General features: G+C 40.8%; 1 protein-coding gene across 6 annotated transcripts in view; it reads left to right on the top strand.

The window, feature by feature from the left end:
* Positions 1-8799, top strand: part of LOC146575417 (thyroid hormone receptor alpha) — a 116506-nt gene extending 107707 nt beyond the window's left edge. For all 6 annotated transcript variants that reach the window (XM_085270121.1, XM_085270122.1, XM_085270120.1 and 3 more), the window contains one exon: positions 163-8799. In XM_085270121.1, coding sequence (XP_085126247.1) covers positions 163-413 — 251 coding nt within the window. In that variant the 3' untranslated portion in view covers positions 414-8799. The remainder of the gene's footprint in view (positions 1-162) is intronic.
* Positions 8800-15109: the final 6310 nt, after the last annotated feature.

The raw sequence follows: 15109 nt of genomic DNA, 5'->3' as shown, positions 1-15109 counted from the left end.
GTCTCTGTTTCCAGTACACACTGTCACATCACTTATTCTGCCCTCTCCAAGAAAAATGTATGCAGCATTTCAATTTGCAATCTTTCTCCTGTTTTAAAAGGAACCAGGCAGCGGAGGGCACATTTCCCATGTAATTGTTCCTTTGTTCTTTATTGCCTGCAGACCGTTCAGGGCTGACCAGCGTGGAGAAGATTGAGCAGTGCCAAGAGGCTTTCCTTCTGGCGTTCGAGCACTATATAAACTACCGCAAGCACAACATTCCCCATTTTTGGCCCAAGCTGCTGATGAAGGTGACAGACCTGCGCATGATCGGGGCTTGCCACGCCAGCCGTTTCCTTCACATGAAGGTCGAGTGTCCCAATGAACTGTTTCCCCCGCTCTTCCTGGAGGTGTTCGAGGACCAGGAAGTGTAACTGTACATCACCCTCAGAAAGAACACTTTTGTGGTGGCTTTGAGAGGAAGTTTGGCTGAAGGACAAGCGAGGACGAAAAACTGGATTTTTTTTTTCTCTTCATGGAGAACACACTCTGTAAATTTCTTTTGTTGCCCCTTTGTGTGTGTTTTTTTGTTTTGTTTTGTTTTTTTGATTTGTCAAGCAACTACAACATCCACCACCAGCAAGCACACATCAATATTATCAGAGGAATGCAATCAGTCTCACTAGGCACACACACAAAGTACAAGCAGTGTAAATACTTACATAGCTATTCACACATTCATACACCATAAAAAGTGTATTTATATGCAAACAATTGCATTGCCTCTTTTTGCACCCCCATGGATACACAGCTGTACTGCTCCTGACTAATGCAAACTGAGGGGCTTGGTTATGTTTCTACTAGCTGCACAGCCACCTATCACCTCAGATAAGTGCTTTTTTTGTTTTGTTTTGTTTTAATCTCTGGGACCTGATCATTAGCTTCTCTTTCAATCCCTACACCTCCCTCGCATCTCCTTAACTGCAAAGTCATCCTCTGTCCGCAGCCTAGCCCTCAACCTGCCAAGGCCCCGTGAGTCTTTGTTGACCTACCTCCCTCACGTACTGACCTCTCTCTCTCTCGTGTATACACAGGCACATGGTGTACATGCACAAAAGACACCCCTACAATATTACCTCAAACAATATTACCTTTCTGATTAGAAAACACAGACTCGTGTAATATTTAGTCAAACCATATGCAAGCTACAGTGAGAAAACTTTGTATGAAGCCCTTATTTATATACAGATATGTCTTATAACTGCAGACACGAGATGGTATCGCTCTGTTTCCTGAGCAGAGACTAAACCCAGTCTAAAAAAACACTAAAAACTTTGTTTTCAGTTGAAATCTTCATTGAATTTTCCTTCAAGTGTGGACACTGCCTGGGACACTGAACCCATAGGTATTAATTACTGTAGTGCATCAGAGGTTACAAGATGTCATGAACATCACGGTGCTTTCTGTGATCACTAAGCGTTTTGCTTTAGTGGATTTGATATCCATCTTTGTGCAGTAAATTCTCCTTGTTTACTGACATGGTTTGATATTCTTGGAAACAGGTTTACTTTCTTTCTTGCTGTGACTTAAATATAAAGTTTGATTCCATTCTTATGCTGTATTTGAAGCTAACGCTAGCGACTGCTTAGCTTAGCATAGCTATGTTAAGCTATGCTAAGCTATGCTAGCATAGCATCGTCACTGCCAGGCGATGAAGGCTGTCCCAATTCGAGGGCTGCTCCAAATGCGGCCCACAAATGCGTCCTCCTTTTCCCCAGATTTGAAGGATTTGTCGGGTGTATCCTTTGTTGCCCAGCCTATCCCAGGATTCATAGCACGGCGGTGGCTGTGGATGATTTTTTTTTTTTATGTTTAGCTTAGTTGTTGTTGTTTGTTGGAATGTTTAAAGCCAGATGTTTTATTATTTCCTGTTTTGTGCTAAGTTAGTGTTTTTATTGGCTGTAGTTTATTTTTTAAAGGACAGATTTGGAAATTGTGTTATTTTTACCAAAGTAAGAAAGCAAAGAAAGAAATCCTGTTTCCCAGAATATCAGTCACTATTACTTTATTGCTTCTTCAGGAGTTATAGGATGTTGTTTTTATCATTTCCATGTCAACAGTAGCAGCAAGGAGTTATAAGGAGATTTATTCTAAAACGTATTTTTCATTCATGATCTACCAAAATAAAAAATAAAAATAATACTTTTTTTTCTTGTTCATTGGATTCAGTGGATTTGGATCATCTTTACCTCCATTATACCCAAACTGGCAATTAGCTGCTGAAAGGCTAATGGCCAGCTCCAGCCCCGTTCCTCAGAAAGCACTGATTTAGTCATGGCATCTTGAGCATCCAGGAAGAGAAAAGCTGATTGCGACGTTGTTTTTATACTAAATATAGCATACACAGGACGTCTGCTTATATTTATACACAGCTGGAATACCTCTCCAACACATACCTCCTGTTGTCTTTACCTCACATACTCATATGCATATTAAACACCCATTTAGTTATTATCACATGTATTACCTCAGTTGTTTTTTGATCAGCACTTCCTCCTCCTGAGTTGTGCACACTTCCTGTGTCTTTGGGTCAGTGTTTGAGTATCCCATTGGATCCCCCTGCTCTATGGTCCGCGCCCTCAGCTTTCCACTGATTTGTGTTAGGTTCAGCACTAGCACATGGTGGTGGTTGTGGAAACCTCTTCAGGCTTCTCCCCATCGCCTGTATCCATTTCAAGTCCCGCCTGAAACTGGCAGATTCTACCTCACCTCTCATTTAAAAGGAGCTCCCCCTCTACCTGCAGCGCATACACATAAACATGCACAGAGATATAAAAATACAGATATATGTACTCACCGTGCACAAAGGACTTGCAAGCATGGACCCACTGAGTGTCTTTTACATGGGCCAGAGATCAACAGCTGAAATTCAGTCCCCCCCCCCCCCCCCCCCTTTTTTTTTTTTCAGACTTCATCACAAAAAAATTGGGATCAAGAGTCATTTTTAATTTTTATTTAAGAACCTAAAGTGACAACACTGCAGACATGAATCTGTGAATCTGGATCTGTGTGCCAATTGAACTTGGAGGAAGCTGTCAGGACACAGTGACAGCTGGAAACTGGCACCACAGTTGATTTTTAGCCCTGTTGGATCAGCCCAAGAGACTCTTCTGGGTGGTGACTGGAAGGTAAATAAACAGCAACTGAGTCAGCAGAATCCGCCTGAGGATATGACTTTTCGTCCTGGCCGAAGCGAGGGAAACGGCGAGTGTGTGTGTGACCGTTGCAGTGTGACGCAGTTCAGGCCACCAGCAAACATACGCAGACACGGACCGGGCGATGCGTCCCTGAATTCTTCCCTCGCCATTGAAGCACAAACGGAAAACACTGGCCCAGAAATTCAAATCATGAATTTAACATTGCTGAGACCATCTCCACCAACCATATCCCGCACTGCCATCCTCTACAAATGATGATCAGGTTTTTTTTCTGTTGCACTAAAACCATGCCTGTATTCTTCAGCAGCCCTGAACTCCTTTCCTCTATGACCTCTCCTAAATCTTTCCCTTTCCTGCTAGTCTGTAGCATTCCCAATATCCTCCCTGATGATCTTATATAACCAACAAGGACTGACGCGACGCTGCCACTCTCAGTGTTACCAATCTATGTTGCAGGGTATTTAAATAGAACGTGCTTATACAGGGATACAGTTGCGCACACACACACACACACACACACACACACGGCAATAGGATGATTGAGCTGTCCAAGGTCAGAGCGGCCGTCTCCAGACCTGCTGTGTTTGTACTGCACTCACTATCACTGTGAATGAAAGCCACGCTGCAACCGGGCTAAGGCTCAGACAGGGTACTGCTGGCTTTCTAATTCACACATGTACATGTGCCTCACAGAGGTGGTACAAATATACACAATATAGGAGCAAATATTTATACACAAACACAACACAGTTATTGTATGTGCCATTCGAGCTATCAGTGGGTGAGTTTATGCTGCCAGTTCCAATCAGATCGTGAATCTGACCGCTCATATAGCACAAGAATCAATGTCTGTACAGTTGTTTTTAATACGTTGGACTTGGGGTTAGACTTTGGACCTGATGTGCGTTTTCTTATATTCTGTCACTGTGTTTAAACAGAGAAGTTTCAAATAATGAGTTGAGTGTATGTACAAGTAATCCTGCGAGTCAGAAGTCGCTCATCCCAGAGAAACAGCAAGTTGTTTATCGGGAGGGAAGGAGAGCGTAGAATCGCTTGTTTCAGGCAGTGGATGAACTAAAGTGTTACACCGAGCAAAGGACGTTTTTTGAACCAGCTAAAGTAATAAAGAAACAGAGCTTTAAATAAGCATAACAGGGTAATGTAATTGACATATGATTTGCAGTAAATACATTCAAAGGTTACCATATTAGTTGGCCATCGGTAACATCTGCTAAGCACCAACGTTCAGCTTCAAAGTGATGCACTTCCTGTGTGGATGCATACATATAATTTTTATAGATGCCTTGTGGAGATCATCAACTCATGGCTGACTTGCTTTTTGCAAACCTCTTGGTGAATCCCCCCCCCAAGTCTGAGACTGAGGTCAACTTCGTGATTTAGATTGGAGCTGGCAGCATGGCCTCTCTGTCTCTCTCTTTCTCTCACCCTCTCTCTCCTTCTCAGCCAAATGATCACTGGGGAAATCCTCTTCCTGTCCTTTAAAAAGAGAAAAAAAACACAGCACACCAGCACCACAGAGCACACTGCCTTCAGCCGTGATCAGCTGCACCAGCATAGTGGAGAGACAGCAACCATCCTTCCCACCTTCCACAGTCATCATCACATAGCAGACATGTCCAGGTAGCTCTTTAAGTCTGATCTCAGCAGTTGGGTTTTTAAACTCTAATGAGAAGTAGCTGCACAGGACCGTACCTTAGCCATGCATGTTTTTTGCGTGACAGCTCTGTTACTAATAGCATGGAGTGCTTCAGTGACAAGACAAAGAAACCAAAAAATCATTTTACATTAAGAAATCAGAATAAAAGAACTGATTTGTTCTGTCTGCTTGGACATGGCTCAAGTAGTTGGTGCACTTATGCAGGCGAGGCAGAATGGGAAAATTCCTTCACCTGTGTGAGCCATAGAGTCAAAAACACGTGTTCTTGTGGCAGTGTAGCATTGTTGGACATAATTGAGGCCACTCAGAGGTAGGCTACCTCCGTCCGCTTCATGTCCCGACATCCCAATCAAGCTGTAGAATAACAGTCTCCATGTTTTCCACACCATCACTACAGTTTGCTTTCTCTGTCTGCCTCTGAGATCAAAGGAAGGGTTATATTACGTTTACAATAAACTCAAATGTGAACTTGATGCTAAGCTCTGCAGCTGCAGCCTGGCACAAAGCTAACAAATACTACTGTTTTTATTACTTACCCAGGGAAAACATCCGTAAGCTCTCATCCTTGCATCCACCTTTCCACATCCTTCCAACTCCAACCCCCCCGGGTGTTTCCTCCATATGCCTCTCCTTCCTTTCCCACACCCTCTCCCAGAAACCTGCTACGGCTCATGCTAGCACTCTCTGGTGGAGAAAGACGACAATCCCTGCAGGAATATGTCCACACGTGGAATGTAAAATACTGAAATTGTATAATTAAAGACACGATGTGAAGTCCCACACTCATGTTGCTTTCGATGTTGCTTTTGTTGTGCACCAAGTGTTCGTCGTTCTGCTTTTTCTTGGGCTGTTGAGCTTTGGAGGTGGACATGAGCCACGTCCTGTGACAGACTGCTACTGATGAGTCGTTTTAAGAAAAAACTAGTATGTTTATGAAAGAACCGTGTGATGACTGAAAACGTTTGAGTGATTTAAAGGAAGGGATGAAGTGAATGTTTTGGGTATAGAGGAACTTTTTAATTTTTGTTTTTTTTAATGATACTTTTGTCTTTATTTGCATCTGATTTTTCTTGGTAAGTGAATGTCTATCTGTGTTGATGCTTTACTGTGAGAATATGGCTGTATATGCACTTTCAGACCATCATTGGTGCAGTGGTAGCTAGTGCTCAGACATCACCCATGGGTCAGGGTTCAGCTCATCTTCAGTTTAGCCAACTGAAAAAGAAGCCATATTAATAAATACGATTGAAACTTCTTGGAACAGGCGATTGCATTTGGCACCATAGTTGGCTGTATCTAGCAGCTATACTGCTTGCACTGTAATTCACATTGCTGTATAAGAATGAATGAATTGCATTATTCAAAAATATACGTTTAGTGTGACAAGCTAGTCAGTGTTTTGGATTCATACTTTTTTTTTTTAAGGTTTTAAATCGTACGTTTTTCTTACTTCTAACCTTTTTTTATTTTGTCACTACTGCAACCTCTCATACGCTAAAACGTAATATACCACTGTCCCAGTCACACAGGCTTAGAGACCAGTTAGTGACTGCCTGGCAATCACAAGTTGTTCGGGAAAAATGTATTTTCTCTGAACAGTTGCTGAAGTTTGCTGGCAGTTGCTGTGAAGTCAGTTCCTAAACGCTCAGTTAGGCTTGCCTACACTAGTCTGTGATCCTGTGGTAATCACCGGCAGCAGGTGAAAAATCTCTTCCCAACCAGTTGGAGAGTGGTAGCAGAAAGTTGCTTACTGTCACCAGGTGAAACTGGTCATCTAAGGGTTTACGACGCTGCAGCGAAAACCTCCTCGGGATTACTTTGGTGGATGCTAGCACTCTGTAACCACTTGCTAGCTGTAGTGAAACTGTGAAGAGTGTCACACAAACCTTTTTAGCGCAGTCCCTTCTTTGCAAATAATTTCACCCGGTGACAGCCCGCAACGTCCTGCAATTCTTAAATTAATTTTAATACATAAATGATAAACTAATCCTTGCTCTGACAAACTCTCTTGAATATTATTCTAAGTAAAACCACTAATTAGCTAGCTAGCTGATGAGGTTGTAATCTTGCTGTTCCGAGGTTTACTCATGATAATACTTTTATTTGCTGGTCATACTTGAGTTATCAGCAATTTGGTGTTGGGCTAATTTGATAGATGTAGGTGATTAAAAAATACTATAGTCAATTTGAGCTAATGTCAATTTTACAACTAATGTTGGGCCCAAAGATTAGCTTACTAGCTTAGAGCTAACTTCACTCTGTCTACTGCCCATTTGGTGTTGACACCATATTTTAATAGTTTTGCTAAAAGCTGATACAATGAAAGATTTTCTTTGACAAGGTACATAAATAATTGGTGTGGAAAAAGTCATTGAATTCCTTGCTGGGCCTTGCTCTTGACTCAGAAGTTAATCAGTACAGTTAATACTTTGGCCACAAATACCAATAACAAATACACAGAGATGTATGGTTTCAGGTGTACTATTTTATTCAATTCTATATATATTTACATTTTTGGGGATTATTTATATTTGTATATAAACATCTTTTCTTTCACACCCCTCATTAATAATTTACGTACAGTCCCTTATAACACCTCTGAAATGTGAATAACCAGGTTACCGTCTCAGTGAAAATATTTCTGAACTTGTTTAAAAGATAAAGTGTTGCCAAATCCATCGTCCAGTTGGAACTGAAAGTGAATGAACCTGATTTGTGCTCTCCACAGTTGCTTTAGCTGTATCATTTGTTAAGCTAGAGTCAATAAAAATAAGAAAAAAACATTCGCATCCTGATGTCAGCATCTATCAAACCTCCAGCTAAGGTTAATCGTGCAATCTATACATCTGCCTTATGTAAAAGTGTCAATGTTGTAACGATAATATAGCTTTTGATGGAGAACAAAGCTCACTATACAAAAAAGAAGTGTAAAGAAACACATGACGATAAATCATAAAACAGAGACCAAAAAAAGAAGAAGAAAGATATATATACAACTGTTCATACCTCATTGTACTGCTGTGTGCCAGAGGAAGGGACTGGGAGCGATCATTTTGATCATGGAAAAATAAGGAACAGGAGCAAGGAAGAGACACTTGAAAGGTTTTTTTTCTTTCGCTCGCTCTCTTTTGGCCTCTTCACATGCCAGAAATAATAAGCTGAACTGGATAAAAAAGTAGCAGTGTATATGGTTAATGTGATAAAATGCTTACAGTTTCTATTCAGGTTATAAGATATGTCACTGTGACAGTGTTGTTTTTCAGGAAAAAAAAAAGCAGACTTATTTTGTTGTGTCTGGTGAAATATGAAGCCAAACTTTGAGGTATTAGTCATCAGCTGGCATCATGGCACACAGAGAGGGAGGACTTCATCACTACAGGAGGGGTATACCAAGTCGAAGTCAAATAAAATTATTAATGCAAGTGTGAATTAGAGTCCAGTAGTCTTAGGAATTGCAAAAAAGTGCAAAAATGCAATTAAACATTTGCATTTAGTGTATATAATACAGGCCAGCAAGTTGTGCCTTGAATAAGAACAGTTTAGGACCCAGCGTCCCAAACTGCTATTCCCATGATTAGACTTGTCTCCTTTTTTATTTCTTTGCTGGTCCCTGCAGGAGAATCCATCCCGGCTCTAATTATTCTATCCAAGACACATCATGGGACGATGATGTGTTTGTTGGCAGAGCACAGTGTTGAATTTAACGCTGAGTGAGATACGAGCCGGAGCTCCCCAGACGACAGTTTGATATTGTATTCAGTCTTGCTGGTCGTGGGTTTGTGACGGGCATGTTTGCTGTTTGTTTTGCTTTTCTGTGACAAATCATTTATGGCACAATCAGACAATGACATCTCAGTGGCTCGCAGCTGTTTGTGTTTGTGGCTCTGTGGCATTCGTTTACAGCGTTATAAAATGATTTGAGAACAGTCTGCCTACTTTGTCTCTGTCCAAGTGATCAGGAGTTATATCGTCTCGGTTTCAGATGCACGCATGAGCATAAGTTAATAGACAAATAAACACTAAACTAGCTAAATATATAAGTACAGTGTTCGATATGCTGCAAAAGTCTTAAAGCATCCCTCATTTTTTTTTATAGTTTGCTTCCAAAAAGGGGGCAGCAACTGTAATTTCTTTAATTAGAATAGCTGACAATACTGTTTTTAACTATATGCAGAATTTGTTTTAATGTCACATTAAGTCCAACTGAACCTAAAAGATGTCATTATGTGTGCTGCAGTAAAAAGAAAGAGCAAACTCATTTGCCTCAGAATACACTTCAATACACACACAAACAATGTGACCTGGTCATTTACAATGATGCTGCTTAAGCTTCTTAATCTGCTTATTTTCATCTTTTAGGATGAAGAGAACGCCAAAACACACTTTATTGTACTATGTATAACAGTAAAGATCATACTCAGACATGTTTCCACATGTGTAAGTATTCAGATCATTTGCAGAGGCATTCCAAACTGTGGTCAGGTTAAATCACTCATACAGTGTTACGCTTTTTGGATTTTCCTTCTTGTGTTTTTTTCCTCTCCTGCATGTGGTTTACAAAGGCCTAGTGTCCTTGCCACAAAAAATACTGCAGCACAATCTTTTCTTCCAGTCCCAATGTGTACATTACTATGTGACACAGCAACTCGACGCCCATGTAGTGATTTGCTTGACCAGCTCTCAGCAAACACACCTCTATTACTCCCACACTAAACACAGATACACCCCATGGGGCTGTGTGCTGAGTCCAGTGCTCTACGCAATATTTATCTACGACTTCACACCATCTGCTCCCCAAACTCCAAAATCAAGTTTCCAGATGATCACCCACAATTTTAATGAGGATGGAAAGGGCCTGCAGGCTGGAAGTGGACCATCCGACTGATGGTCAGCAGTGTAGATACAATGATCCTCAGCACCTCTGCTCTAGGTTTTAGCACTTTGGGTGCCTTGAAAAGCGCTATATAAATCCAATCCATTATTATTATTATTATTAGGTCCATGGTTAGGAAACCACATCTCCCACTTGCACCTGCCAGCTGGTCAGGTTTGCACGACAGAGGCTCTTCTTCCTCAGAAAACTGAAATAGGCCAAACTTCCACATCTGGAATCCATCTGTGCCATCAGGATAAGGGAGGCTGCAGACAGGATCAATAGTTTGAGTCACCGCCATCTGGCAAACTGTTCATGACAATAAAAACAAGAATCAACAGACTCAGACACGTTTTACCCTATAGGGTCGGCTTCCATCACCCCAGTTTCAGCCACACTACACAACTGACTGTAAACACAGAAATCCTCAGAATACACTTCAAAACACACACAAACAATATGACCTGGTCATTTACAATGATGCTGCTTAAGCTTCTTAATCTGCTTATTGTCATCTTTTAGGATGAAGAGAAAGCCAAACCGAATGTTATTGTACTATGTATAACAGTAAAGATCATTAATTCATTCACTCGAGCAAAGACTCCCTTACAGTCAGCCGTTGTGTTTCCACTCAGCTCTCTAGCCCGTAACCCTAAAATGTCTTGGCTGTAAGCAAAGCAGACCAAATGCTGCATTTTATGCTGCAAGAACAAGTCTTCAAAGCACTCCTAGCATCTGAGTAACTGAAGACCCAGTGATTTTTTAAATCTCTTTATGTTTACTGTCCTCACAGTGGCAGCTGACGTGGTTAACATTACCATCTGCTTGCCCCTCTCCTGTGTTCACGCTTACTCTTTTTAAAAACAGGCTGTGCTTTCTTACATATCTTCCATTTTTGCTGTCAGACAGCAGAAGACACATGATGTGGTGACCCAAATGCTGCACATTCAGACTCAGTTCTGTAACCTGTAAACCAGCCGACACTTTGAAGCCATTTTTCAAGCTTCTTTTAAAACCCTGATGTCATAACATAGTCTGACCATTGATGTAATATGAAGATAACAGCCATGCTTTCAGCTCTATTGTTTATTGTGACTGAAGCTTATTTTATTTTACTGGTCAGCAGCTCTTTAGGGCTGTGCCTTATATACACAGAACCTTTGCTTTGATCGTGCCAGCTGACCGATTAAAAGGAGACGTTTCCAGAGGCGCAGCAAAGAGACGGGAGCTGAAATGCAGCAGTAGTAAATGAAGAAAAATATGTCTTTTGAACGTTAAAGCATGTAAAGCCCATACACTCCAAGCTTTAAGGTTAGTGTGAAAAATAGGGGGGGTGATATAACCTAACTCTGTAAAATTGGCCACTTGGCAAAATCGAGTAGGAAAGCCAACGAGAGCATCCTGTGAACACATGATAAACAGGCTTTTCTACTCGGTTTAAGTACTCCATTATTTCTACTACACTACCAACATCCACCGACCTTCCATTGGTAGCCAACTCCCTCTACCACCTGAGCCACACCCACCCCAAATAATATGGAGATCGTCGTTACCCTCAAGTTACACCCTGTGGATATAAAGCTTCATGGCAGAACAATCAAGATTTCATAGGAAAGACAACCACCTAGGCTTTTCTAGTGGAGCAGCAAGACAGAAGCAGCTCTGAATAAAAGGCACATGACAGCACATTCAGTGTTTGCCAGACTTATCAGAGCCTCCTCAGAGCATCACATACAAACATCAGTCTATTTAGACCGTTGCCTGATCATCCGTCACCACTGTGAACATGCTCAGCTCTCTGCATAATCCCGTTTCAGCTTTGAACCCATCTGTCACTCCTACCATACACTCACTAAAGACTCCTGACTTCCTCTTGATCACTGCTCACTATTGCTTCACAATAGCAAATAAATAAAACACACGATGATTAAACTCCACTGGCTAGAAGAAAACAACCAAATTAGGCACATGTATAAAAATAGCAATAGTACATATAAAAAGTGTCCAAGGTGTTTACACATTCCCTGAAAGATCCCTGGTTTGATCCCGGGAGGGTGTTCTGTTGGGAAGGTTGGAGTTATCTGCTGTGGTGACTCTTTGGGAGTAAGGCAGCCTAGACGTAGCTACTTCCTCCCCAAAGTGTTCCTCCTGTGGCTGCACGTTACCCCCATTCTTGAAGATCAGATCCATAAAGTTGCAAACCTGTTGTACTGAAAAATGAAGGCAACACAAAAAAGGAGAACAACAAACAAACTGCAGTTCTTCAAATGTCTGCTTGAGGCCAGCGCTAAAAGCGAGCCAAACTCCATAAACCTTCATTAAAACGCCCAACTTCAGTGAGGAAATGAACATGTTTACAGCTTGGTACGAAAACGGTTAGGGTTACGATTTCTTTCTCTAAATCAGTGGTTCCCAAACTTTTTTGGCTAGGTCCCCTTTGTTTTACAAGAAAATCTTTGCCTCCCTCTCTGTGCAAAATGGTTTTAAAAACATAAACAACTGTGGGATACTGTTCGTCCGTGATTGGAACAAACTGTGGCAGGATCAGCCTGATATTATTTGCATCCTACTGTAATGCCAAAATTCCATTATAAGAAGTGTTTGTGAACTAAAAGTCAAGAATGTGGGATATTGTTTGTCTGTGATTTGGACAGCCCAGCGTGTGCTCCCGAGGGGAGGGGAAACAAATTCTGTTAGGGACGGGGATAGCTATCTTGGGGCCGCCAATATCATCATATTTTCTAGTCTCAACTCTAGGAAGTTGGCTGGAAGCATATTTGGTGATGCTTCATCTCCTGCTTTGTGTCTGTGTGGGAGCCCCGTCAAAAACCTGTCCATTATGCTAGCAGTGTCCACGCATCCTGTTTTGTTTTTTTTATTCTTACCACACCCCTCCGCAAAGACTCTGCGTCCAACCTTTGGGAACCACTGCAAGTCATCCATTGGGATGGGAATTGAGTGATGCTGATTCCATTATCAATATCACTTATTGATTCGATTTCTTATCAGTACTCATGGTACACAGGTTCTCACTGGCTCTGCTTTGAGATTTAACACCATCACTAAGCAACATGTCAAAGAGATTCATGCAAATTTCCGTTCCCCCACACAAACTGAAATCAGCTGATTGTGGCGCGAGTGCAAATGGAATCGACAAGTAGCTCAACTCCAAGAACCGGTTCTTTACAGGACATCAGTTTCAATTCCCATCCCTAGATATCCATCTGAATTTTGTTGACAATTGTTTCTATGGCAAATATCTCTTGTTTTAAACTAAGTTAAAAAAAAATGTAACACCATGCAGTGTAGTGAAGAAGAAAACGTATTTAATAGTAGCCGTAATATAATAATGTAGCATTTCATGCCTGAGCTTATCGTAAAGTTTAACTTTAACTTTAAGTTTAACAGTATTTTTCCTGAAGTTTCATAGGTAAGTAAGTAATAAGACTTTTTCTATTCACATACACAAACTCGATCTTGCATTGTGGCCACGTACAGCTCACTTTGATCTTAAGTGGGTCGAACCAGTTAAAATCCTCTTTCTGTCAGTAGATTAAAAAGAAGGAAAGAAAGAAAGAAAGTGCAATTACAACATCAAGTCTCAATTTTTCTGGACGATAAAGAAATGCTCGTGTGGTAAATGAAAAAAAAATCTGTTCTGTTGGCTCATGACTGTCCTGTAACTATAAAACAGAAAGCTTCTGTTGATTCACAGATGTTTTTATTTTGGTGTGGTCACACAGCAGCGAAAAAACACAAACATTTGTGTAATTCAATGGATTTCTGTTGCTTTGGTGTAATATGAATGGCTGTGGGTCTGTACCTTTAAGACAAGTTGTAAAATCTATAAAAGTACTGTTAAAATTTTATGTCCTCTTTAACATTTTTGCCAGGCTGATTCTGGCCCCCGGGCCTTATGTTTAGCACCCCAGACCACAGTACGTGCTGTAATTTTTGTCATTATCCTGGAATTCGAGGTCATCTGTTCTGTCGTCTCAGCTCTCCAGAGTACAGTCAGCTGACACAACTTATGCTTAAGGCTGGTTTCGGGGTTGGACAACGTTTCAGCTGTTTCACCACCACACATGACCTTCATCAGATGCAGTGAGTCAAACCACATTAAATGCAGTTCTCAAATGAGCGAATCCAAAAATGTTAATCACGTTTTTTTATGTTGGTTTATTGTGTGGATGCTGATTAGCATCCACACTATTGAGTTCCTCTTTCTCTTTATTCTTCATCTTTTATTATTCTAGTTGCTCCGTTTCTTTGCCGCTTAACTACTCTCTCAGTTTTCAGCCGATTTTCACCGTTCAAACTTTAAACTGTTCTGCTATTTCTGCTTTCGACTGCTATATCTTTTGGTACTTATTACTATTATACTAAAATATTACAGTTTTTTCCTTTTTTTTGTCCCATTGAAATGAATGGAGAACTTCCACAATTCTGCTAAAGCTTGCTTGTTTTTGAACATTCACTACTTCCTCATACTTTCACGTAGAATCTCCATTCAAACTTTAAAATGTTCTCAAATTGTTTGGCTATTCATCTGCTTTTTCATATCTGTTACCATTTTAATCTTATCCCTCTTTAAGTCTTCAGGTGGATCATTGTGATTTTTCAGAAAATACATGCGTTGTTATGGTTGCTATGCAATTAACTTAGAGTGCCCACTCAATGTTTCTGAATTTTCCCTTTATTTCTGAACAACTTCTTGCTACTCGCTCAATTTTCACTCAACCTCCACAATTTATACATCAAAACGTAGGTATTTCTGCTGGCTTTTAGAAAATGTCATTGTCATTGTTGTGGGAGTTACAGAATTTTTGCAAATCTCCTCAGAGCAATACAGAGTCTGAAAACTCTCCATAGACAGTCAATGGAGAGTTTGTTCAAAATCACCGCTTGATTTCTCTAATGAGAGGCATTTTCAAACTGTCATAATTCCTTAACGAAGCAAAGTTAAGACATGAGGCTTGTCCCGATATATCTTCAGACACTCCTGACACTCCCAATTTGAGGGTAGGAAATTCGTCCCTCGCTCAGATTTCTTCAGATTTCAAACTCTGGAAATGAGGCACTTTTTTCTCTCGTCATATCTTTTTGATGGATTTCAACAGAGTCCTGAAAATTTCCATGACTGTTCACCAAAGCCTGCTGTCTCTTACGGTGAAAGAATGATATCGATGCTCCAAATAGATTTAGAGTTAGAAAGCGTTGTTTGAGGGCAAGTCAAGGCAGTTTTTGCTTCGCCTCTACTCAGTCACAGTGTATTACAAGTAAAATATCTTTATTAATTTATATTTTAATTATGAATTATGAAGACCTGAAGATTCCCCCATCTCCTCTGAACAAAACGGT

Source organism: Mchenga conophoros, linkage group LG4 (assembly GCF_057382185.1).
Source record: "Mchenga conophoros isolate Kocher_MC1m ecotype Shallow Benthic linkage group LG4, M_conophoros_male_GT1.1, whole genome shotgun sequence".
NCBI classification, from domain to species: Eukaryota; Metazoa; Chordata; class Actinopteri; order Cichliformes; family Cichlidae; genus Mchenga; species Mchenga conophoros.
The sequence above is the reverse complement of the archived record's forward strand: the minus strand, read 5'-3'. Positions and strand labels throughout refer to the sequence as shown.